Below are 23,770 nucleotides of genomic sequence, written 5' to 3' on the forward strand. Positions count from 1 at the left end.
AATTAATCCTTATTTAAACCTAACTCTCCTTATTACGTAACCTATACCCCTAAGTTTATATTAATATAGTAAGCCTAGTAGACTCCGGTAGTACTATAATAGCATTTACTAACGTAGAGTCTATTATAAGAAAGTATAACATTATAATTAAAAAGCTACTGGCACCTAGGCCACTACGCCTTATAAACGGTATCCTAACTTCGCTTATTACGGACTACTTTACCACCTAAATATTAATCGGCCTCCATACTCTTTTTTATTACTAAACTCTCGCCTACTACCCTAATTATCCTAGGTATGCCCTAGCTTTAGAAGCACGAGCTCTGTCCCAGCTTTAGGAAACTTAAGATCTGCTTTAACTTAGACTACTGCTCTAGGCACTGCCTCCTATAGGGGATAACTAATGTTAGCAGGGACGCCCTATATAGATACTTAGCACTACTAAGCCTAGTGCCTAGGACTATATATAAAGCCCTAATAGTAAAAGACGTTCCTAATAAAGGGGAGCCCGTATAGCTGTAAAGAAACGAGATAGTGGAAGACTAGACTACCCTAGCACTTAAGACTAAAACAACAGGCTAGCTAGCCCTACTAAAACTAAGGAAGAAGGTCTGCTTTACGCCGCTACTACTAAGAATCCAACCCCAACCCAGGCACTATTTAAACCCCAGCCGCCTAGCCTAACACCTAGAACTAAGCCATATGCCATATACGCACACTACAGCTCGCGTTATAGTAAGGATTAGCTATAGAACTACCGAGACCTAGATAATAAAAACCGCGCTACTGTAACGCCTAACCTTATACCTATCTCCTACGCGTATTATATAGGGCTACTACCTCGTTTCCGCCCCCCTAGGCCAATTAAGCTATATTAGCCTAGCCGTAGCACTAAAGTACCAGACATGCCCTAACCTAAACAATATTAAATACACTCGTGCTATTAATTTCACCCAGTTCTGTAAATAAAAAGACGTAAAGGTAATAAGGATCTATATAGCAGAGCTAGTAGAACTAGTTAAATAAGATAAGCACTAATAGCTGCTTAAAGAGCTGCCTATAGGCCTAATAGAAGTACTAAACCTATTAGAAAGGTCTTTCCGCCGGCTAGTAGAAGGCGACTATATAATAAAGGAAGCCCATAAAGTGCTCCCCCCCTATTTCTATAACTTCCTTAAGATAAATCTAAAAACTAAACCCAAGCTTTAATGTCGGAAGATAGTTAATACTAATGTTAAAAAATTCCTAAAAGGCAAACTAGGATTAACTTGTAAAGACATTCTATAACGCCTACTAAAGGAGTTTAGTAAATATATTAAGCACTTCCTCCCTAAGAACGTAGATAAGCTACCCCCTTACTAACTATAGGACTATAAAATTAAGATTACCCCTAGAAACTAGGCCCTATACTATAAAAATAGACTACTCTTATCTGCTAAACTTAGGTGTATAAAGAAGTGGATTAATAAGATACTAGATAAGGGTTTTATCCACGAATTAACCTTACTAGCTACTGTACTACTCCTCCTTGCTACTAAGCCTGGCGGTAGTATGTAAATCTGCTATAACTACTAAGGCCTAAACATAGTTACTATTAAGAATTAATACCCACTGCTACTAATTTATAAGACACTTAACGCACTTTATAGTGCTAAGTACTTTACTAAACTTAATATAATTGCTGCGTTTAACTAAATCCGGATTGCGGAGGGCTATAAGTGGCTTATAGCATTTATTACCCGGTTCGGACTTTATAAGATACTAGTTACACTATTTAGCCTCTATAACGCACCCGCTACGTTCCAAAACTATATTAACTATATTCTACATAACGCCCTTAACAACTACTACACTGCCTACCTTAATAACGTCCTTATTTTTTCTAAAATACGTGCCGAGTATACTAAGTATATAAATAAAGTTATCTAAAGACTTAATAATGCTAGACTTTAGATTAATATTAATAAGTTTAAATTCTACTCTACTAAAATAAAATACCTTAGCTTAATTATCTCAACTAATGGCATAACTATAAACCCTAAGAAGGTACAGGCCTTATAGGAATAGAAGAACCTAACATTAATTAAAGAACTATAACAATTTTTTGGCTTTGTAAACTTCTACTAACAATTTATCTAAGGCTACTCTGCTATTGCTATACCTATAACAAAACTCCTAAAAAAGGATATAGAATAGTTATAGGGACTAGAATAAGCTAAATTATTTAAGGCCCTTAAGGGAGCCTTTACTTTAGCACTAGTACTAGTATACTATAACTACACGAAGAAAATAATGGTAGAGATAAATGTATTAAATTAGGCTTCCGGCGGAGTCCTTTCCCAGTATAATAATAATGGAAAATTAAAACTGGTTGCATTCTTCTCTATAAAGCACTCTACGCCAGAGTATAACTATAAAATCTATAATAAAGAACTCTTAGCTATCGTTAAGGCTTTAGAGGAATGGCGTCCTAAGCTATAAGGGACTAAGGAGCCGTTTAAAATTATTACCGACCATAAAAACCTATAGACGTTTATAACTACTAAGTAGCTAAACTAGTACTAAGTCTAGTAGGCAGAGTTTCTTTTATAGTTTAACTTTGTAATTATATACAGACCCAGCAGTAAAGCTACGCTCCCTAACGCCTTAAGCCGGCTACTAGGAATAAGACCTAAGGATACTAATAATAAACGCCTCCGCTACCAAGCCTAAGTTATTATACCGCCCCAGAAAGTTAACCCTATAATCTTAGAAGAATTACTATATAAATCCTATAACTCTAATAACGCGGAGTTTATAGCCGCTTTAGACCCTAAAATAGCTAAAAAGTCACTAGATAAGTTAATCTGGCTAGGATACTAGGAGAATAAACTTATAAGAGATATAGTAGCAGCCCTATATAATCGGAAAGCTCGCTAATAGCTAAAGAAGATTAGGAAATTACTTTATTATAATAAGTTAGAATATAGTATTATTAACAAACAAATCTACTTCCGCTAATATCTCTTTATCCCTAACACCCTAGACCTCTACCTAAAAGTTACCTATTACTCTTATAGTAGCGGCCCCGCGGGTTACCCTAGCCGGGTTAAGACTCTTAACCTCTTAAACTAAACATACTAGTGGCTAGGAATCTCCCAGTTTATAGCTACCTTTATTAAAGACTATGCCCTATGCTTTCGCACTAAGACCCCTTATTCTGCCCCGCCTGGTTTCCTAAAGCTACTAGAATTACCCGCCTACCTATAGACCGATATCTTAATTAACTATATTATAATACTGCCGGTATACTAACGCTACGGTAAGGTATACGAATATATCCTTATTATTATAGACCGCCTAACTAAAATATAATACCTTGTCCTAGTAACAGGACTCTTAATAGAGGAGCTAGTTAATGGCTTTATTAATAATATATATAAGCTCTATAGTGTACTAAGCACGATTATCTCCAATTACGGTATATAATTTATCAGCAACTTCTAGCGATAACTAAGTAAACGCTTTAAGACAACCTTGTAACTAAGCTTAGCCTAGCACCTAGAAATAGACGGCTAAACTAAAATTATTAACGCTGCCGTAAATAAATACCTCTATGCTTTTATTAGCTTTATATAAGATAACTAGGTTAACTACCTACCGCTTACTAAGTTTACTATAAATAACTAAGTTAATAAGAGTATAGGCATCTCCCCGTTTTTTACAAACTATAGCTTTAACCCTCGCCTTAGAATTAAGCCTGCTAGCCTCTACCTACTAACACTATTAGTATAAGTAAAGAAGAAGTTCTTCCGCGTAGATTCTATAGCCAACCGCTTTAAGCGGATATTAATATAGCTTAAGGCCCTAGCCTGGATTTTATAGTAATACTATAAAAATAATATTAATACCCGTAGGGACAAGAGCGCGTTATTCTACAAAGGCGATATAGTTATAGTTAGCTTAGAAAATATAAAGATAAATAAACCTAAGAAGAAATAGGACAACAAATAGGACGGCCCGTACCCCGTACTCGTAGTATACTAAGGGGCAGTTATAGTAGACCTTTTAGACTATATTTAAGTAAACAAATCCTTTTATACATCTAAAGTCCGCCTCTAGGCTGCTAAAGAGATCCTTAGCTAAGCAAATATTAATACTATAAAGCGCCGTAATATATAAGGACGAGTAGTAGAGAGAGANNATAANNGCAATATAGAAGACAANTNGGAGTTTAAGAAAATCCTTAATGTATATAATAAAGACCCCTAGGGCCTAACTTATAAGATTAAATAGAAATATTATAAGGATATAACCTAGCAGCTAGAGAAAGACCTAAAGGGTTATAAATAAGCTATACAGTGCTTTTATAAGCAACATCCTAAGAAGCTAGGACCCCCAGACTAGGCATAAGATAAGGAAAAGTTACGCTAAGGTCACGGCCGACCACCGTATTAAAATTTGTAGTGGTTAAAATGTTATAGAACTTTAACCAGCAGTTAAAGTTATCTAATTGGCCAAATTCTCGCCAAGAAACGCCACGCTAATTGATTTAGGTAGCGGTATAGAGTTCTACCAACCTTACTCACTAAACTAACCAATTAGGATTTTCTATGCCCGGCATAGAAAATCGCTATTAGCTTGGTTAAGGGCGGTAAGCGGAACTAATATCTTTGCTGTAAAAAATAGGCAACCCCGTACACTGCCTATCTTTAAGTTATCTATTTGGTTTAGGGACCAAACCATCTAAGGGAGAGAAGTACTGTTATAGCACTAACCTAACGCATACTGTTTTATACTATCTCGTACTATTTCCTACTATTAGCTAGCCTACCACTAGCGACTTGGCGGCCGGCCCTACTATTTATATACAATACCCCCTTTCCACCTTCTTCCCCTCTTCATACCACAACGTAGTTATTCAGTCTACTTCATTGCAGCACTGTGACACTTACCTTAAATAAGCTTTGACTAGGATAGACTAGAAGGACCACGGATTATATATAAAAAACTATCTTATAAGGAAGCCTAGCAGTACGCCAAGCGCTTAAAAGAAGCTTAGATAGTAGCCTATACAAATCTAAAAAAGGCCTAGAAATTAATGGAATAGTAGGTAAATAAGTATAGGCGCGAACCTAACTTTACTATAGGTAATATAGTTTAGGTTATAATAAAGAACTAGAAGACGAAACGGCCTAGCTATAAGTTAAACTATTAAATAGCGGGACCGTATAAAGTCCTTAAAAAGATAGGTAACTTATACAAAGTAAAGCTCCTAGATTTAATTAAGGTTTACCCCGTTTTCTTACCAGATAAGCTATAGAAAGCTATAAACAACCTATTACCTAGACAAAAGAACAAACCTCCCCTACCGATTTAAGTCAATAGCGACAATAAATGGGAAATTAAAGAAGTACTAGCCTGTAAACTAGTAAGGAAAACGCTAAAGTACCGCATTAGTTAGAAAGGCTATAACCTAGACCCTACTTAGTACCCTATATAGAACTTTATTAGTAGTCCCCATAAGCTTTAAGAATTCTATAGCTATTACCCTAATAAACTAGGACCCCTAAAGTACCTAGATAAGTAGATAAAGTACTAGCATAGCAAAGATAATAGGCTACTAGAAGAATATAAAAATAAGAACGCCCTATAGAAGTAATACGGATATATAAAGCCCGAGGGCAGGCTTTACTAAAGAGGGGGGTAATATTACGGCACTAGCAGAAAATGGCAGAACTTGGTTGGCAGAACTTGGCAGAACTTTACACTGGCAAGTTGCCACAGATTGCCGCATATTGCGGTTACGTGATGCGAAGATCTTATAAAATATCAAGCGGCGCTGCTCTTCTTCTCCTTTCCTTTCCCTAGCTTTAAATTCTCGTTTATAGACAATCCAATTATACAGGCTTGCGCGTCCCCTCTTACCGTACTCATGCCTTGATTGACTAAGTCACTAACAAACATCGTCTTTTACTACTAAGATATAATATATAATCTTTTTATAATTCTCTATATTACTAATATATTACTTCTATATTTACCTTTAGGCTATTAGGTATAGTTAAGGTATTAATTAGTTAATTAAGAAGACGTATTTCTTAAGATTTAGTATATATATTTTTAAATCTAGTAGTTCTACACTATATAATATATCCCGCTCGCCTTTTAGTATTAAAATAGTTATCCCTAATTACGGTAATTTACGTCCTACTGGTATCGATATAAACTAGCCAATTAGAGGAGCTAAATTTAGTGCCTATGCTTAGGAATTCGAAGCCTTACGCACGGACCACTTGCTCGTAGGACGCTACCGTGCTAAGGGATATTAGAATGTTCTTATCCTAGACAATAATTTAGGTAGTATTGCCTATTCTATAGTGTTAGGCCGATGACTAGCCTGGTGAAAAAGATATATATGATGCTCTATAAGGAAGAATCTAAGGGGCTCGATCGCCCGAGAAGATATCTACGAGATGGCCCGTGTGGTGTCACGTGACACGTAGCCGAGCTCAAAGAGACTACCCAAGTACCCCCCCTACTAACATATAGTATTTATTAGAGAGCCAATTACAATTTTCTTAGGAGGCAAGCGTTAGGAACACAATTTCGTTCATAGGATTTCGGTATTAGAGTACTATATTTCTCTATAATCATACCACGCCTCACGCCTTCCCTTTAACCCGCAAGGCAACCTCTACAAGTGCTGGGAAATCCAGATCACGGTAGTCCTCGGGCATATGTTCGCCACTGGCAATGCAATGTACTTTCATTTTCGGATGGAACTTGAGGCCGTGCAACAGCTTTGGCGTGATCAAAAAATACTGACTTGTGTGTTCCTGACAGGCGATATCTACCATGCGCTCATGGACCATGCGCTCGTTTCTGGGATCCATTCCCTGGTTAATCTCGTCAACAACTCGGAAGGGTGATCGAGCCATTGATTGTAGGGACATGAGGTAAAATATAGTAGAAACCGCGCGCTCGCCGCCAGATTGGCGATGGGAATCCAATATAGAGAGTTGCTCGTGCTCCCTGTAGTAATTAGTGGGCGGACTCTGCTGTAGTGAAGAAGAGGTACTTACCGAAACCTGACTTGAATCTGGATTGACCATTGATCAAAGTCTTCATCCTTGTGTACGCTGACCTGGCCAGCGCACCCAATTTTTTCAAAGTTCTTTGAGAAACCATCGCTGATCTGGGAAACGAGGGCATCGAGCTGCGGCTCCCACTTCGCCCGAACTAGGTCAATCTTTTCTTGTACATGAACAAGATTGCCGGTCAGCTCGTCAAGCTTCTTTTGCATTGCTTCAATGTCCCTGGCACGCTTCTCAAATTCCCTGATAGCGTTTGGATTGCCATCTGACATTAGGTCTAACCTCGTAGTAACGGATTCGATCTCCGAGTTCAACTCCGCAATAGTAAGGTTGCCGCCAAGTTCTGCATGAATTGATTCCTCTTCCGTAGTGCGTGTTTGAAAGATTCGTCTACTCTCTTCGAGAAGAGCTTTGGCGTCGTTGTGTAGGCGAGTGTATTCTTGTTCAGTTTCATGAACGTCTCTTCGACGTTGATTTAGCATAGCTTGTACACGTGAATTTTCTTCAACCAAAACCTCAAATTCAGAGGAAGCCTCAATAAGCCGGATTTCAGCTTCTAGTAAGTCGTCATGAACCTTTCGTAGGAGTTCCACTGCGTTCTAATTGTTATTAGATACCATAGATAATAAGAACGCTTAGATATACTTACGGCATAGTCAAGAGCTAGTTGTGCCTTCTCTAGACCTAATCCTTCCGATTTTGTCTTAATAGCGAGTATCCGCGTTTTTAACTCAGCTCCAGTTGTTTCTAACCCTGTCTTCTTCTGTTCAAGACTAGCTGTACAATTCATTAGCTATACACAATCATCCAGGCTAAAAGGTGGCAAACCTAATTTGGTAGGTAATACACTAAACTCGCTAAGAATCTTTTGATTTTGAGCCTTTTCTTTTTCTAAGTCGTTCTGGAAATCCCATTAGCCAAGTCCCTTGGACAGAAGTCATAGTAATACCTTCTCGCCCTTGACTTCCTCCATAGCCTGTCTAAGACTGCTTTGCTCCTCTTTTAGCTGTTCAAAGGATTGCTGAAGCTCCTTTATCTCATTTTCGAGCTCTCCAATGGTTTGGCGAAGTTCTCTTTCAGCTCCTAGGTCGATTGGTTGATCTGTCCAAAACCGTGCTTGTTTCGTGGGCTGAACCCGTGTCGATACGGCCATTGGTCCATACTCTCGTCTTCGTATGACCCGATAGGTTTGTTTTCCTGCCACCCAGCTTTGGATTTGGCTTTCCTTAAGCCTCTCAAATTGTTGATCATCGTGATTCTCAAGAGTAATGCCAGTCCTATGTAGTTGCACACTATCACAAAGCATAGAGAGGACAGGCTCAGGTCCAGCCACGAAATCTAGAAGCCAACCATTGAGGCTGTAATTCCGCAATGCGTCGTTTGGGACAGGAGGTCGCCACTGATCAAGGCCGCGGTTGGCAACACGAATTGAAATATCGGAGAGTTTCAGCTTTCCGTACAGTTGTTCCTGCAGAACCTTAAAGTCGTTACGAGTTGTGCAGGTAAAGGCAACAAAGTCACTGTTCTGGAGAAAAGACTCGACGGCATCCGCGTATCTAGGATCTTTAACGGAACATTCAATAATTGGAGGACCATACACTTGTCCTTCAAATGCATTTTGATTCTTCTGGACCCATTCCCAGGCGATTGCAGTATCAGATGAGGCTTTGCGAAGTTTTGCGCCCTGTTGTCCTGTTTGTGACCTCAGGTTTTCTAATTCTTGTAGAGCTTGTTGCCGCCGCTGGTTTCGCGGAGTGACTTGGTTGTGGGCTTCATGCATCTCCCGCTTGAGGTCAACGGCTCGTGCCTCGATCTCGCGAAGGCGTCGAGACTTCTCGCGAATCCTTTCATTGTACTCTGCGGGATCGAAGTCGATCGGCTCCTCTTCCATTTGTCGTTTAATACGGGAAATAGTTTGTTCAAGCCGTGCGACATCAGCTTTTCGATTTTTGTCTCCTTCACGCTCAGCCTTAATCTCATCCTCACAATCCTTAATCATCTCTTGTATGCCACGAAGCCTTCTGACGAATTCATCCGCTCGGTGTTCCACTTTTGGAATTAGAGTCTTTCGTAGCTTGACGACATCCTGGATCTTATCACGGTAATGCTGTTTTGCATTCACAGCTCTTAGAGATGGTTCGACCTCCCGTTCTAAACGCTTTAGGTCACGTTGAGCATCCTTCTTCCTGTTCTTAGCATCCTCTACTTGTTCTTTGGTAATTCGGTACTGAATGAGCGGCCTCATCATTTCCAAAGCTTTCGCTTTGACTTGGAGGTTCTTCCGTTCCCTCATGTGCTCGACATCAGCTCTCTGCATATTCTGTCTCGTCTGCATCGCGTTAAGATGTTCTTGGTCATGAATCTGTGTTGCCTGCAGCTTCTTTTGGTCACGGCGGAGATTTTTGAGTTCTTCATGCATCTGTACCATTTCGTCGGGCGCCGCAGCCCGCTGTGTCTCCCTGAGAAGCTCGACTGGGGTGAGTTGGGCAAATTCAACCACTCGGTCCTGAGGAAGGAATTGGCACAGATTGTCAATCTGAATAGAGAAGGACTTTGCAAGCTTGAGTATTTCCTTGTTTGGTGTCTGGTGTCCGTCGTAGTAGAAATGAGACTTGTTCCCTTCCTTTTTGATGACTCTGCGTATAATGGGGTTTTTTCCATTCGTCTGTGGACCGCCTGCAAGCTCGATTTCGATTTCTGCCTCGCGCGATCCATGTTTGACAAACTCGCCAAGTTCCTTGGCTCGTCCAAGATGCTGCGAACCGTTAGAAGTGCTTTATAAGTTGTGGAGGCGTTATTCAGCATACCTGCGGCGACCAACCGAGTCCCAGGCATATTGCACAAACTAGTGTACTCTTACCCGTGCCATTTGGTCCGATTATCATATTTAAGCTGGGACCAGGGTGAAACTCTGCTGATGTGTACGTGACAAAATTTGTGAGCTTAACTCGGACGATGGAACCAGGCTGGTGGGGTTCAGTTGCGTGGCTGGCGCTATCGTTTACACCGTTTACATGACGCGGATGAGTGGGATAACTGTCGGGGAGGATAGTGTCTTCCGAGGACTACGGCTGATCAGCAAGAGCGCTTGACTGACCTACAACGTCTATAATTGACAACAACCAGCTTCTGAAGGTGGAAGATGTAACGAACCATTGGTGACGCGCGTGGATTCAGTCGAACACGTTTGCTTCCGGATGAGTGCACGGAAGAAGGACTGGAGGTGTCGCGCGGTGCTTCCTCGTTTTCATTGTCCTTGTCGCTTCGTCTGCGACGGTGCGGCATTGTAAGCCCCGGCATGGTTTCGGAAGGAGAGGTTGCTGGCTGTGCGGAGGTGATGGCCTTGCGGGAGTGAGGGTCGACGCGACACGCGAAGCGAGCTAAAAGTTGAGTCGTACGGCACCTTGGCAGCACATCGCTTGGGCAGACGCAGACATCCGAGCGTCAATCGTGGGGCAATGGCTCTCGGCTGCTATCCCTTAACCCGTCGGCGCCCATCTGTCATCGATAAAGACCCAGGTATTTCGTATTTACCCAACTTTCCAATTGACCTAATTCTTATTGATAAGAGAAATACCAATTTTGACGGGTTAAAGGATAGCTCGGGACATTTGGATCAGATTTATGCATTAAGTCTTCATATTTTTCAATCAGACTACAGTGCAGTTACCTGGCACAGGCATGGCGGCGATGGCTATAATATTTACAATTCATAAATTTTAATGTTTGACTGTGTCCAATTATTTCTTCTCCTTGGGAGCAATCATCAGTTCCGGTCGAACATATCTGTCGAAATCCTCTTCGCTGAGCGCCTTGAGCTCCAGAGCACTCTCCTTTAGCGTCGTGCCCTTCTTGTGAGCGTTCTTTGCGACCTTAGATGCCATGTCGTACCCAATCACAGGGTTTAAGCAAGTGACAAGCATGAGACTGGATGTTTTAGTTAGCCCGAGCTTACAAGTCTCTGGAATGTAGAGCTCATCACCTTTCGTGAAGCAATGCGCCAATGCGTTTCTCATCAGCATCCATTCCCTCGACGAGGTTCTTCTCGAAGCTCTTCATACCGTCGGTAAGGAGTCTCGCACTGTGAAGTAGGTTCCTGATCATCACCGGTTTAAAGACGTTAAGTTCGAAGTTTCCCTGCGACCCTGCAAATGTTACAGCGGCATGGTTGCCGAACACTTGAGTGCAAAGCATCGTCATTGACTCGCATTGCGTCGGATTCACTTTTCCAGGCATGATGGAAGATCCTGGTTCATTTTCTGGAAGCTTGAGTTCGCCCAGGCCACATCGCGGTCCGGATCCCAGGAATCGAATGTCTTGGGCAATCTTGAAGAGCGACACGGCAAGAGTGTTGAGCTGACCCGAAGCCTCTACAATCGCATCGTGTGCGGCGAGCGCCTCGAATTTATTCGGAGCGGTTATGAACTCGTGCCCGGCCATCTTGCTAACTTCTGCAGCAATGGCCTCATCGAAACCCTTAAAGGTATTGAGGCCAGTGCCGACTGCAGTGCCCCCTTGAGCTAGCATTCTTAAGCGAGGCAATGCGGACTTCACCCTCTCAATGCCGAAATCCAACTGTGTAACGTATCCGGAAAATTCTTGGCCCAGGGTCAATGGTGTAGCGTCCTGAAGATGAGTTCGTCCGATCTTTATGATTTTTCCGAACTGCTGGCTCTTCCTGTCTAGTGCATCTCGGAGGCTTTTGAGGGCCGGAAGGAGCTCCCCTTCTAATTCGAGGACGGCAGCAATGTGCATGACGGTAGGGAATGTATCGTTTGACGAGGCGGACATGTTAACGTGGTCATTGGGGTGGACTGGTTTCTTGGAGCCCATTTGACCTCCGAGGATCTCAATGGCACGATTCGAGATGACTTCGTTGGCGTTCATATTTGATTGAGTACCGGAGCCTGTTTGCCAGACCACGAGGGGGAAGTGGTCTACGAGCTTCAATGATGCAACTTCTTCGGCTGCTTGCTGAATAGCTTTGCCTAATTTCGGGTCTTCCAACAGGACCTGTCAGCGGAGCTCCTGCAATTCGCCTTTCGATACCTACCCAGCCCAAATTTCATGTTCACTGTCGCCGCAGCACCCTTGAGAATGCCAAAGGCTCGTACGATGGGTGGAGGCATGCGGTCCTGAGGCTGGTTGATCTTGAAGTTCTCCAGCGAGCGCTCGGTCTGAGCACCCCAGTATCTGTCTGATGGCACCTGGATCTCTCCGAAGGCATCGGTTTCTGTTCTCGTCGGCCCACCCATTCTTGCGGTAGAAACAAATGTTCGTAATGCCGTCTTATGTAGATAAGGTAATTGGGAGCGATTGGGAGCGAGGATTCGTTTATTCAGCACGGTAGCAGTATTCGCAGAAGGTTTTGAGAAGGTGGTTGAGGCATGAAACGATCGAATTGCAATGGATGGGCATGGTTTGGCATGTGCATGTGATGCCAAAGGACCACCCGGACGCAGCAGGGCCTCGGCGGGGTGGAGCTTGGTTCCAGCAGAGCGGATCATAGCTCTATGCTGGGGTTTTACGGGCGGGGTATGGGATTCGAGATGTGAGGGGGGAATTGGATTTAGGAGATGATTAGAGATGGCGATTGAAGTTCTTGGGAGCAGTACGAAGTGTCTGCTGCTTGCAGAGCCCCTGAAGACTGATGCAATTGGGAAAATACGGTGGGAAAATTCATCGGAAGGTCCCGGAGACGGAGATGGTCAGTGCCATGTCGGCCATGCGTCCTGCAGAGTCCCCGGTCGCTTGAATTAGTGACTGCAGGCCTGCCGCTTACGGCAGGAAGTTCTCAGTGTTGGAAAGAGCGAAGCGGAGAGGAGTGGTGGGTTTGCCATGAGATAGAGGTGGTGCACCCGCTACATCTGCTACATCTACCGTATCTGCTGTATCTGCTACCCAGGTATATCAAATATTCCTTGTGGGTGGGTCGGCTTGTTGACTGCTGAGGAACCTAGCCATCAACTATTAGTTGCTTGAGCCGGTACCCCACCAGCCAATTGCGTTGTGCATGTTTTGTGACGACTCTCAGCCTTATGTCTCCCTCTCTGACCCCTCTGCTCCGCAAGGAGCCTTGCACCTAGGCTCACCACTCACCACCCATCACCTCCACCCCTCAAGTTCTAAGGGAACATGGGTGCCGCTCCGTTGTGATACACAGCTACTCGCATTCACTCTTACCCAAGGCCAGAACAATCACCAGTGAGCTACATAGGACCTCTATAGCTTTCCCAACTGTATTTATAATACCCAGCATCTCCTCCAAGGACTACCTTATCCACTCATCCTATCTGTCTCTTCACTAAACGGACACGCCTTAGAGCTCGCCTGCTGTCAGCCTGGCAACAAGTCAACATGTCAGATCCAAGGCCTGCGAACTCATGGAGCGGCCCAACATCCCCCAACGCTGCCACTATTTCAGCCTCTGCGCCAACCCAAGGACTCCCGAATCCGGATACTTCGTCAAACTCGTCTAGCGCTAATACTCTCCGTGGGCTAGCATATGGCGACGCCTTTCCTGACTTTGGAAGTGCTCCTGTCTTCGGGTACGAGTGGAGCGATGATCGAGCTCACATGCCTTATCCACCCAGAATGCCAAGCTTGCCGGCTTCACAGGTGGGAGTGCGTCCATCTGCTCCATCATACGGGTATGCCTTTGGGAACTTCCCGCAACAATCTCCGGCTGGGTCTTACTCACAAAGTCTGAATCCCTTTCACAATGTCAGTCATAGCCCATCACCACCAGATTCATATCCTGGCCTACACCCCTTTCACCCATATGACTATTCCCCGCATCCTATTCATGGCCAAATCAACAGACCATCGGAAGTCCAAAACGTCCCCAGCTTGAACGGCGGTCACTACTACTCAGGCGGTCCACCGCAGCATTACTACCCCAGATATCATTCAATGGGTGAGCATATCCACGCCACCCATCCACCGTCGCTGGTCTCGCGCCCCAACGGAATGACTCCAAATTTACCACGGAGGGTCTCGGCTGAGACTCCGGGATTGGCAAATGATCAGAGCCGACCTGCGATGTCTAGCCGAGCTGCTCAGCTTACCGAACGCCGGGCACGGCGGGCGAATCTTCAAGCCTGGAGTCAAACTGACACCGGATCTCCAGGCGGAATGACTGCAAGTGCCAGCGCTCGACGAAATGATGAAACCGTTTCTCCCCGAGGTGGAAATTCTCATTATCGACGAGCACATGTAAGGCCTCGAATCGACACTACTGTTGCTCCTTCCCCCCCAGAAACCGATGGTAGCGATGAGGAGCAAATGCTCACTCGCAGGCCTAGGCCACCTCATGAACGAGCTTTCGGATATGTTGGAGTACAAGGCAACGCCGTGACCCCAGGACAGATGTTGAAACTCCGAGAACAGTTAAAGCCCTTGTTATTTAGTGAGATACCCGAAGGTGTAACCCCTATGTGCGACATCTGCCAGAAGGACTATTCAGACTCAAAGGTTGAGCCTACTGAAGAAGTAGAAATCGCAATTCAGCTGCCTTGTAAGCACGTCTTCGGTGAACACTGCATCAACACTTGGTTCGATACATGCAAAAGTCAGAAGAACAAAATTACATGTCCTATGTGTCGCAAAGTCTTGGCCGGAGGAATGGGAGGATCTGAGGGATCCGCGCTTGCAGCTCTCATCGACAGGCTTCAAAGGACTCCGACTCAATCGGGTGGTATGAGGGAATTAGCGCCTGAGGATTTCGAAGAGAGCTATGCGCTACTTCGAGCCGTGGAGTTTGAGCCTGCTGAATTCGCCGCCTTTCACCGCAGTCGAGTTTCTGCAGCCAGCGTTGCTAATTCTACCGCTGGCGTTCCACTAGAGCGGCATAACACCAGGGACCGAAGCTTGTCACGTCTTGACCGGCAGCGCCAAAGAACACATACTGGTGTCTTGGAGCAGCAAGAGCCCGCCTCCGGCCATAATACTTCATCATAAGTTCGGATTTAGTGGGAGAAGCCCTGGAAGAATCTTAAATCGCTTATATCTAAGGTAGAAAGGATATGGTGGAAGATACGTTGGGATTTCCATTCAATCAATGCCTTGGATTTAGGGAGCATTCGTATCTTTTTGGTGGGCTTTTATCTTTCTTGGCGACCCGAAAACTTTCTCAGCACATGGATGACGGTTATACAGTTTATACGTTCACGGGTAGCATATACTTCTGGGGTATTTCATGATATCGGATTCCTCCTGACGTGCATCTTACCTTTTACTATATCACATGTGCCAAAGATTAGAGTTGTTGTTAGTGTCCGAAGCTATTTGAGTTTTATATTGCGGCAATTAATGAGAAATATTTCAATTGGCTGTGTCCTCAATGTTACTAAAATCTCCCAGTAGATTTCTAGCCTTAGAAAGAGACTACTGGAGGAAGACGGTAGCTCAAATACGTGCGGGCCTGCGGCATGTTTTCTGTTAAGGTATTCCCCCCGGCACTTGATCTCTCGGGTACGGCTATAGGAGGAGGTGGAAGTAGTAACGATGAGATGATAAATAGTAGTGGTGGTGATGATATAGTGACACGCGATGGTGGCTCGCACAAGCACCTCCAGCTTGTTTTGGGACGCACGGATGTTTGTTGTCTCCCCCACCAAAAATCATTCCAGCAACACATCTCTACCTTTGCTCCCACCACCGCTATACCTTCATATATAGTTGTTGCCCAATTCACTCACATCACTGTCTGGGGCAGTGTGGCTTTTCTCATAAGGCATCTACGTCAAACACTAAGCTTCCGCGCTCGCATCCTCTCTCCAACCTCTCCAAGCCGGCCCCACCAGACTTCCTTCCCTTCGTTCAGGCTAACGCTCGTCCTGGTGGATTTTGGTCCACCATGGCAGCAAGCTTTTCGCATTCTATGGGTGATGGACAAAACTTCAGACTCCCAATCCCCCCTCCTCCGCTTCATACTCGCTCTTCAAACGACATGCATGACCGCCCGTCCACTCCCTCTCAGGAGCCTTTCATGAGCCCTCATCAGACCCCGCAGGGAAGCCCAAGCAAACACCATTATCCGCCCGGATCTTTCGACCTTCCAAATGTTTTCGACAATGCTATGAGATTAGTTCCCACGATCACATCTCCGAAATCTGGACGACCGTCACAATCACCAACGTCCCCAAACAAAACCAATATTCAGGCTGCCGAAGACATCGATTACTCGGCCCAAGACTTGACTGCTATTGGCCCGGGGAGTCCGACGCGGAAAGCCAACAAGGAGAATACACCTCCAGGCGTGCGTCCTGGGATGCAAAAGGAGACAAGCTTCATCAACCATGCCGCAGCCTCACGTCAAGAGCCATATAAACCACGCGAAGCCGACCAATTGACACGCCAGACTTACAGCGTACAGAGAGGTTTGTCCCCTGAAGAATTGGAGAAGTTGAGAAAACCCTCCGTTAAGCGACTAGCAAATGTGACCCAATTGTGTAAGTCTGGGCGCTACATAAATTCTTAGTGTTTCATCTGACTCATGTAGATTTTCTCGATTATTACTATGACCTTCTCAGCTACGTGCACACACGTCAGAATCGACTTACCCAATTCAAAGCGCAGAACCCCCCGCCTCCTGCCACTCCCGAGGCAGAATACGACGGAGCACTTCGCACATACCTTGGTCGCGAACGAGCGAATCTCAGAAAGCGACGGACGCGGCTGAGGCAAGGGGACTTTCAAATTCTTACTCAAGTTGGACAGGGAGGGTATGGGCAAGTGTATCTGGCGCAGAAGAAGGATACCAGAGAAGTTTGTGCTCTCAAAGTGATGAGCAAAAAGCTGCTCTTCAAACTGGATGAGGTCCGGCACGTCCTAACCGAGAGGGATATATTGACCAACGCTAAGAGCGAGTGGCTCGTACGCCTATTGTACGCCTTCCAAGATGAGAAGAGTATTTATCTTGCAATGGTAAGCCTTAAAAATCGACGGAAGAAGTTTCAATATCTAATTTGGATGACGACAGGAATATGTACCTGGGGGAGACTTCCGGACGCTTCTGAACAACACTGGCGTCCTGCACAATCGCCACGCACGTTTCTATATTGCAGAGATGTTCTCTTGTGTTGATTCGCTCCACCAGCTTGGCTACATCCACCGCGATCTCAAGCCTGAAAACTTTCTCATCGATAGCACCGGTCATGTGAAACTTACCGATTTTGGTCTTGCGGCTGGTATGCTTGCACCAGCCAAAATTGAATCCATGCGTGTTAAACTTGAATCTGTTGGAAATGTCGCTGTTCCTTTCGGTCGGCCCATGGAAGAACGAACGGCTGCCGAGCGCCGAGAGAACTACCGGTCCCTCCGCGAACGCGATGTTAACTATGCTAAAAGTATTGTGGGTAGCCCCGACTACATGGCTCCGGAGGTCTTGAAGGGAGATGAATACGACTTTACCGTAGATTACTGGAGCTTAGGTTGCATGCTATTTGAGGCGCTAGCTGGATATCCACCTTTCGCAGGTGCAACCGTTGATGAGACATGGCAAAATCTGAAGCAGTGGAAGAAAGTCCTGAGGAAGCCGGTTTATGAAGATCCATCATACTTCTTAAGTAAGCGTACCTGGGATCTTATCACGCGCCTCGTCGCATCCAAAACTAGCAGATTCAGAGGCATCAGCGAGATCCATGGGCATCAATACTTCAGTGAAGTTGATTGGACCAAGCTGCGGGAGCAACGCGCGCCGTTTGTGCCAGAGTTGGACAGCGAGACCGATGCTGGATATTTCGATGACTTCGGCAACGAGGCAGACATGGCTAAGTACAAAGAAGTTCACGAAAAGCAGACAGCGCTAGAGGGTATGGCTGAGCGAGATGAGAAAATGAAGAAGAGTTTGTTTGTTGGGTTCACATTTAGGTATGAACCGCTGCCTTCCTGCTCGATTTACTTACGCTTATTTCCTTTGTAGACATCGCAAGCCACCCACAGATGAGAACGGCAAACCAGCCAGTCCCAGGAAACCACTTCCCATGGTGGACGAGTCTTTTGGGACCATATTCTAAGGCCCTGATGGCCTCGGTTAGCGGCCTATTTTCGGCCTTATACAGGGCACTGGTTGCCTTCGGTTCCTTTGCGATGCTGTCGTATTGCACGTTATGAGTAATGCGGATTGAAAATGAGATGAATCGTGGTATCTTAATTCTGGAATCAGTAGAAGGGATGGGGCGTTATGAGCTGACTTCTATGCATGCTTGTCGAGCCATAGGCGCGAATGGTTTTCTTGCTTCTTGTAACACTAGGAATAGAAATTTAAATGTTTTGGAGAAATTCCCTACGTCAAATTTGAAATGCACTGGGATAACTCTTAGCATGATTAATTTTAACATCCTAGGAGCTTTATAGAGCAGTGGAAGAAGACTAATATAATAGTAAAAGTCATAGAGTTCAAAAAAAAATTTTTAAATTATTATCTTATGTTACACTTCATATAGGGGGCCCTTTTGGTATTATAATTTGCTACGTTTTACTAAGGAGAATAGCTTTGATTTTCTTTTTCTTTGTCTGGACATAGCTTGCGCAGTGGAGTGTGAGGTGGATCCCTGAGCACATTTACCCCTAGGGATTACCAAAACTTTTCCATATTCCTCTTCTGCTTGCATCATCCTTGCAGCTCTACAGCTTACCAATGCAATCTTTACGACTGTTTGCACTCCACGTGCCCTTAGCCCGACAAACAGCTCCGCGAATGCTTTCGCCCACACAACACTGTCCTCCGTTGACTTTCCGACCATGTCGAGGTCGACAATGAAATATACAAGTGGCAGGCCCGCCAATACTGCTCCAAGAAGCCCAAACCATTCCGATACCGTCGTCGCGCTTTGGAACATCGCTGCATTAAGCGCGACTGACCGTTCATCTAGCAGCGTATGGTTAATACGGAGAACTTGTAGGACGAGTTGCTTGAGGACATCAGTGGCTGAGAAGTTGGTTTCAATTGCAGAGTCTGTGTGCCGAGGTCGAAGAGCCCAGATGACAGGAACCTCAGCGGCTGAGATGATTTCAATAGCGTCGGCGGTAAAGTCCCGCGCAATCTGACGTGTAGTATAGCAGCCGCGAACGGTGAAGATTGCGGAGGCAGGGTTGTCAGCCCATGATTGTAGATGGTGGGAGTTCCGGAAAGGTGAGATAGGGGTACTGTTTTGGTAGTGCTGACGGCGACGATTGCGCGTTGATTTATAGTAGCGTAGGGTATGTTCTGGATCGCCAAGCGCTGGATTTGATGTGAAAGTAAGGATTTGAGAAAACTGGATTTCGCAAACGCGTCGGCCAGTATCGAGGAAGCCTGCGTATTGCAATTTATGGTATTCTGTAAACAAATGTTACGCCAATTTTCGAATGGAAGCTTAAGAGGAGGGTGGTTCAGGAGCTAACCTTCTAGAGCCTGTCTAGTTTCTACGGCCACCTTATGTGTGGTTTGTTGTTCCAGTCGTACCTCTTGTAGCTCAATGCGCGTTTCCCGTAACTCGGCCATGGTCATAACTAACGCCAGGCAGTCAATCCTCGCGGCAGTTTCTGCTATATTGTTGACTAAATCTTGGAATCGAAGGCTGTAGGGACGTGTAATTGCTGTGAGCATATGTTTTAGTCTGCACTCGCTGTACTAGCTGGCTGCTCTCTAGACAAATTTGATGACTTGGGCGTATAACAAGACCACTAGGCTTTTCATACTTTCTGTGGGATAGAGCAATATTCGGAGCTCGGCTCGAGGTAAGGCGTCCGCAATCTGGCATAACCCCTTCGCGAGCTCCTTGACAAGATCCTCTTGGTTTTGAACGCTCTAGGTTGCGCAAAGCAGTAAGTATGGTCTTCGTATTCTCAGCAAAAGAAGTCAAAGACGAACGACTGTACAATAAATAAAAATTTGAAGGCCCCCAAGATTAACGATACGTATTCTGGATGGTGCTGGACAAGCACATCCAGGACCACGTCATATAGCGCTACACGGGACGACAGCTTCATCAGCCATTTTTGCGCTTTCGATTTTTTCGATGTGTTGTACCGCCGTTGCGTATCGTAGACAGCGGTTTGCACGTCAACCATACTGTGCTTGTCGCGCAGCCAGATACGCTTGCACTCATCTTCGGTAAACTGGGTCTTAAAGAGCTCTACAGCCTCGTTGAATGCCTCTTCGGCTGGGTTTGCGCTGCAAGAGTTCATGAGCTGATATGTAAAGTTTATGGGAGATTTTGCACCTTCCGTCATTGCCACCACTACTACCATTATGGAGCCATCCGGCAGTTGCGGGGTGATTTCTTACGCTTGTTATGCTTTGCATCGTGAAATAGTGGGGCATTTTCAATGCCATGCCATTGTTGCGAAGGCTATGAGATAACCCTAACCCAGGTGGCTATTAGATAAGCATGGGTAACAAGAACCGCCTAATCTTGCAGGGAGGGGTGATAGTTATCTTAACGACCTGGCCAGCCTGGCTATCCCACACTAACACCACAAGAGCCGTGGGAGAGTGGGTCGCGCTATGCAGCGGGCCATCCAACCAGAAAATAGAACTAGGCTATCGTTTGGTGAAACTCTACGTTCAATATTAGACCACGATACTTCGGGGCCAGCATTTCGAAATTTACCGAAAGGAACGAGACTGAAGGGAAAGAAAAGCGCAAAACCTGAAGAACCTCCACCGGCGACTAACCCAACAATCTCGCAAGATAAGACTGCAGGCACCGAGGAGGCCCAAGCAGAACTTCTTGCTTTCTTGGCACAAAAGCTGCGACTGCTTGTTGTATGTTTGATGCTGCTTAGTTTTCCGATCCAATTATTTTCGCCGTACCTGTAATCTGATTTGGTGCACCACTAGAATGAGAAACCCTATGACGAGTCCCCTGGTGAAACCCGAACCTCGTCCGTTTTCAGCGTTCCTTTCTCGCCCCCTATACCCCAAGCAGACGAAGAGGCGCCACAGCACGACAAGTTTGTGGAGGAGCTGCAGCACAACTTTGCGCGGAACTACATAGAAGACGACATTGACTCTTTGCCGAGCTCATGTTCCCCACGGGCCTCTACACTAAGCGCCCCAAGAGCTAGCCCGTCCAAGCAAATTGCTTCAACCCCTGAACAGGTTGACTGGAGAAATCTAGTTTGCGGGCTAGTTGGTGCTGACACAGATGCATCTGACGGTATTTTACTCAATTCTCTACAAAATATGATCAAGGCCTTTGAAGAATCAAAAGTTAATCTCAAGGCGCCAAAAGCGTCCAAACCCGAGTCCTCGTACCAAATCCTTCATAGGGTGCAGTGCGCTAGTAACGCCAGCCCCAGCACTTACGTTGACTTACCCCATGTCCACTCAGGAGTCTATCATTTACGTGGACAGGAGACGGTATCTAATTTTGAGCTTCATATTGAGAGGCACAAAGAGCTTTCGTTCGTGATCTTCAAGGACTACGCTTGCTGCTGTACGAAACAGTACGTGCCGGCAACTAAAGATGGCCAGTGGCTTGTAAAGAAACCATCTACATCATCTCCAAGGGCTTGTGTGCTGCCCTTAAATCAATGGCAAAACGATCGCGTCGAGGAAATCTTTATCCGAAATTTGAAACGGGAAAGGAGATACCCCGACACTACCTTTGGGTATTCCATGAGAGAGAGTTCATTGCATCTACGCTGAACTTGCTCAAGGACCCATATAGAAAACAACTTCACCTGTTTCTTACCTTCATTGAGTCTGACAGAGCGAATGAGTTTGCAGAAGTCGACGCGCAGCTGTCTAACAAGGTTATCAGTGGCAAATATCTGGAGTATATCTTCGTAAGTATGCGCTTGATTTCCCCTAAACATCGATGTCTTTCTAGAGGAGGAACTAACTATCTAATTAAACTTCTCAGATTCCGGACGAAGTTGTCCTTGTTAAAGAAAAGGTAAAGGTAGCGAGTATGACCGAGCGTACATGCAGAATTCATGGCCACAACGTATTGATGAGTTCGTCAGTCTTGCTTAGAATGTTCCAATAAAATACTAAAAGAAAGCTAGGGATCAGTCAGTCATCTTTAAGTTTGAAGCCACTGCTTGGGATTACGACGGCTATTTTCAAAAGACGCACACTAGTCTGACCATAACGCTCCCATTTCCAACAGACAAGGCCCATTCGATAAAAGCGCTTTCCGCCTATCCTATCCGATACATCGAGGGAAAGCAAGCATCACTTGCAGAAAGGGGTAGAAATTTCTGGAACTGCCGCTACATGCAGTATGTCTCGTATAATGGATGGGACGCTACTCGGACATCATATTTTGTAAGCGAGACATGCAAACGATATAGCTTTAGAGTATCTTCCTAACGTTTCTAGAATGGTGTAAGATTCATGGTCGATATAACGACTTACAAAATAATGCACCCTGCCACTGATATAGCAAAAAGCCCGCGAAGCCCTACTGCACGCGTCCACGTCGCCGCGGGTGGAAACATCATCAGGAAACCTTACCTTTTGATGGCTAAGTGCAGAGGCGATGGTAGAGAGCCGTCGCAGCGCATACAGCGCGCTGTCGTCGCGGTTCTGTGGTGTTGAGTTCGCGACGCGTACCATCGTACAAAGCATCGCCCTCAACAACACTAGGAGCCTCACTGCCTCCGCTTGAGGCTCCTGCTCTACCACCTAGGGAGGCCTATCAAGGGATACTGGGATACGAAAACCACCCGATGTACGACTACCTGGCTCGTAGCCAGGCCCGAAACTGGCCTTATCATCAGCCAGTCGACGTGGACGCGTCCTAGTCGTACAACAGGACACCCTTGGGCTTGCACCAGCTCTGAGATCACAAGACGAGGGCGTAGGGAAACCCTTTTTTATAAGAACTTGTTAAGGTTAACGCGTCGCAGATACCTCGTACGAAACTTGTTAAGGCCCTAAGGCCACCGCGAAGAACTTGTTAAGGCCCTACCTAGAGAACTCGTTAAGGCCCCTCTACGAGGGCCTATCTGGTATCCGGTACACCCAGGTGACTCAGAAGAGGGTCTTAATAGGCGTGGTGCGCGCGACCTGGGAGACGCGACAGCGACGCGACAGCGACGCGACGGCGACCAGACGGCTCAACGAGGTGGAAACACGGGCAAAGCTCTAGGCAGCGGAAACACAGGCCAGCTTCGACGGCCCCGTTCGACCTACAGGTGACTTATAGGAGGGTCTTAATAGGCGTGGTGCACGCAACCTGACGCATAATATATGGGGGGAGGCTCTAAGGAAACACAGGCCAGTCGTATGAGGACTCGACAGTTAGAGACACAGGCCAGCTTATAAAAGGGGGGACACAAGCTTGGTTAGTAGGAGAGGGGGGAGCAGGTCGCCTGGCACGGGACCTGGTCTATGGCCCCCCTCCCTGCAAGACAGCGGTCGGGCCTGTTCATGAGGAGACTCTTACAGGCCACGCGAAACGGAAAACCTCCCGCGGGGGCGTAGTACGTAGTAGCCACTGCTGGTCTAGGGACCCTTACCCCTTAGCTGGGCTCTGACCCCTAGTGCACCTGGTAGAGGGCAGGCAGGATCACGTCCTTGGCCGGAGAGACTACTAGCGTGGCTCGAGAAGAACGGATGCGCGTGTCGTGTACTAATAAGACAGGACTGCTCGGCTAGGGCAGTACGCTAGTGAGGTAGCGCTTAAGGAGCAAACAGGAGTTACTCGCAGGCGGGAGAGGCCTTTGGCTCTGGGGCTTAAACCGTAGAAGGTGCA

The 23,770-nt window shown here is 45.7% G+C and overlaps 6 protein-coding genes across 6 annotated transcripts; 3 read left to right on the forward strand and 3 right to left on the reverse strand.

The window, feature by feature from the left end:
- Window positions 1–6,407: 6,407 nt before the first annotated feature.
- Window positions 6,408–10,418, reverse strand: K441DRAFT_620035 (structural maintenance of chromosome complex subunit SmcA). The gene is made up of 7 exons (XM_067645904.1): window positions 10,230–10,418; window positions 9,884–10,141; window positions 8,026–9,831; window positions 7,905–7,977; window positions 7,726–7,853; window positions 7,065–7,675; window positions 6,408–7,014 (listed from the first exon to the last, which is right to left on the reverse strand). The coding sequence occupies exons 1-7, from the start codon at window positions 10,374–10,376 to the stop codon at window positions 6,645–6,647; spliced, it is 3,393 nt and encodes a 1,130-aa protein (XP_067498703.1). The 5' UTR covers window positions 10,377–10,418; the 3' UTR covers window positions 6,408–6,644.
- A 305-nt stretch (window positions 10,419–10,723) lies between these two features.
- K441DRAFT_668025 (fumarate hydratase-like protein) lies at window positions 10,724–12,724 on the reverse strand. The gene is made up of 3 exons (XM_067649933.1): window positions 12,130–12,724; window positions 11,059–12,076; window positions 10,724–11,003 (listed from the first exon to the last, which is right to left on the reverse strand). Exons 1-3 carry the CDS (start codon window positions 12,581–12,583, stop codon window positions 10,817–10,819), a joined length of 1,659 nt encoding a protein of 552 aa, XP_067498704.1. The 5' UTR covers window positions 12,584–12,724; the 3' UTR covers window positions 10,724–10,816.
- Window positions 12,725–13,122: 398 nt separating this feature from the next.
- Window positions 13,123–15,479, forward strand: K441DRAFT_668026 (uncharacterized protein). The gene has a single exon (XM_067649934.1). The coding sequence runs from the start codon at window positions 13,434–13,436 to the stop codon at window positions 15,033–15,035; it is 1,602 nt and encodes a 533-aa protein (XP_067498705.1). The 5' UTR covers window positions 13,123–13,433; the 3' UTR covers window positions 15,036–15,479.
- Window positions 15,480–15,703: 224 nt separating this feature from the next.
- On the forward strand, window positions 15,704–18,352 carry K441DRAFT_645445 (kinase-like protein). Its single transcript, XM_067646796.1, has 4 exons — window positions 15,704–16,528; window positions 16,579–17,003; window positions 17,059–17,948; window positions 18,001–18,352. Exons 1-4 carry the CDS (start codon window positions 15,934–15,936, stop codon window positions 18,092–18,094), a joined length of 2,004 nt encoding a protein of 667 aa, XP_067498706.1. The 5' UTR covers window positions 15,704–15,933; the 3' UTR covers window positions 18,095–18,352.
- A 159-nt stretch (window positions 18,353–18,511) lies between these two features.
- K441DRAFT_668027 (uncharacterized protein) lies at window positions 18,512–20,293 on the reverse strand. Its single transcript, XM_067649935.1, has 4 exons — window positions 19,941–20,293; window positions 19,761–19,869; window positions 19,464–19,658; window positions 18,512–19,398 (listed from the first exon to the last, which is right to left on the reverse strand). The coding sequence occupies exons 1-4, from the start codon at window positions 20,247–20,249 to the stop codon at window positions 18,539–18,541; spliced, it is 1,473 nt and encodes a 490-aa protein (XP_067498707.1). The 5' UTR covers window positions 20,250–20,293; the 3' UTR covers window positions 18,512–18,538.
- Window positions 20,294–20,568: 275 nt separating this feature from the next.
- On the forward strand, window positions 20,569–22,383 carry K441DRAFT_681319 (uncharacterized protein; the record flags this gene model as incomplete). Its single annotated transcript, XM_067651460.1, has 6 exons — window positions 20,569–20,829; window positions 20,905–21,677; window positions 21,737–21,854; window positions 21,932–21,964; window positions 22,069–22,292; window positions 22,371–22,383. 6 exons carry the CDS (start codon window positions 20,569–20,571, stop codon window positions 22,381–22,383), a joined length of 1,422 nt encoding a protein of 473 aa, XP_067498708.1.
- Window positions 22,384–23,770: the final 1,387 nt, after the last annotated feature.

The sequence above is a fragment of the Cenococcum geophilum genome, assembly GCF_001692895.1.
Source record: "Cenococcum geophilum 1.58 unplaced genomic scaffold K441scaffold_59, whole genome shotgun sequence".
Lineage (NCBI taxonomy): Eukaryota > Fungi > Ascomycota > Dothideomycetes > Gloniales > Gloniaceae > Cenococcum > Cenococcum geophilum.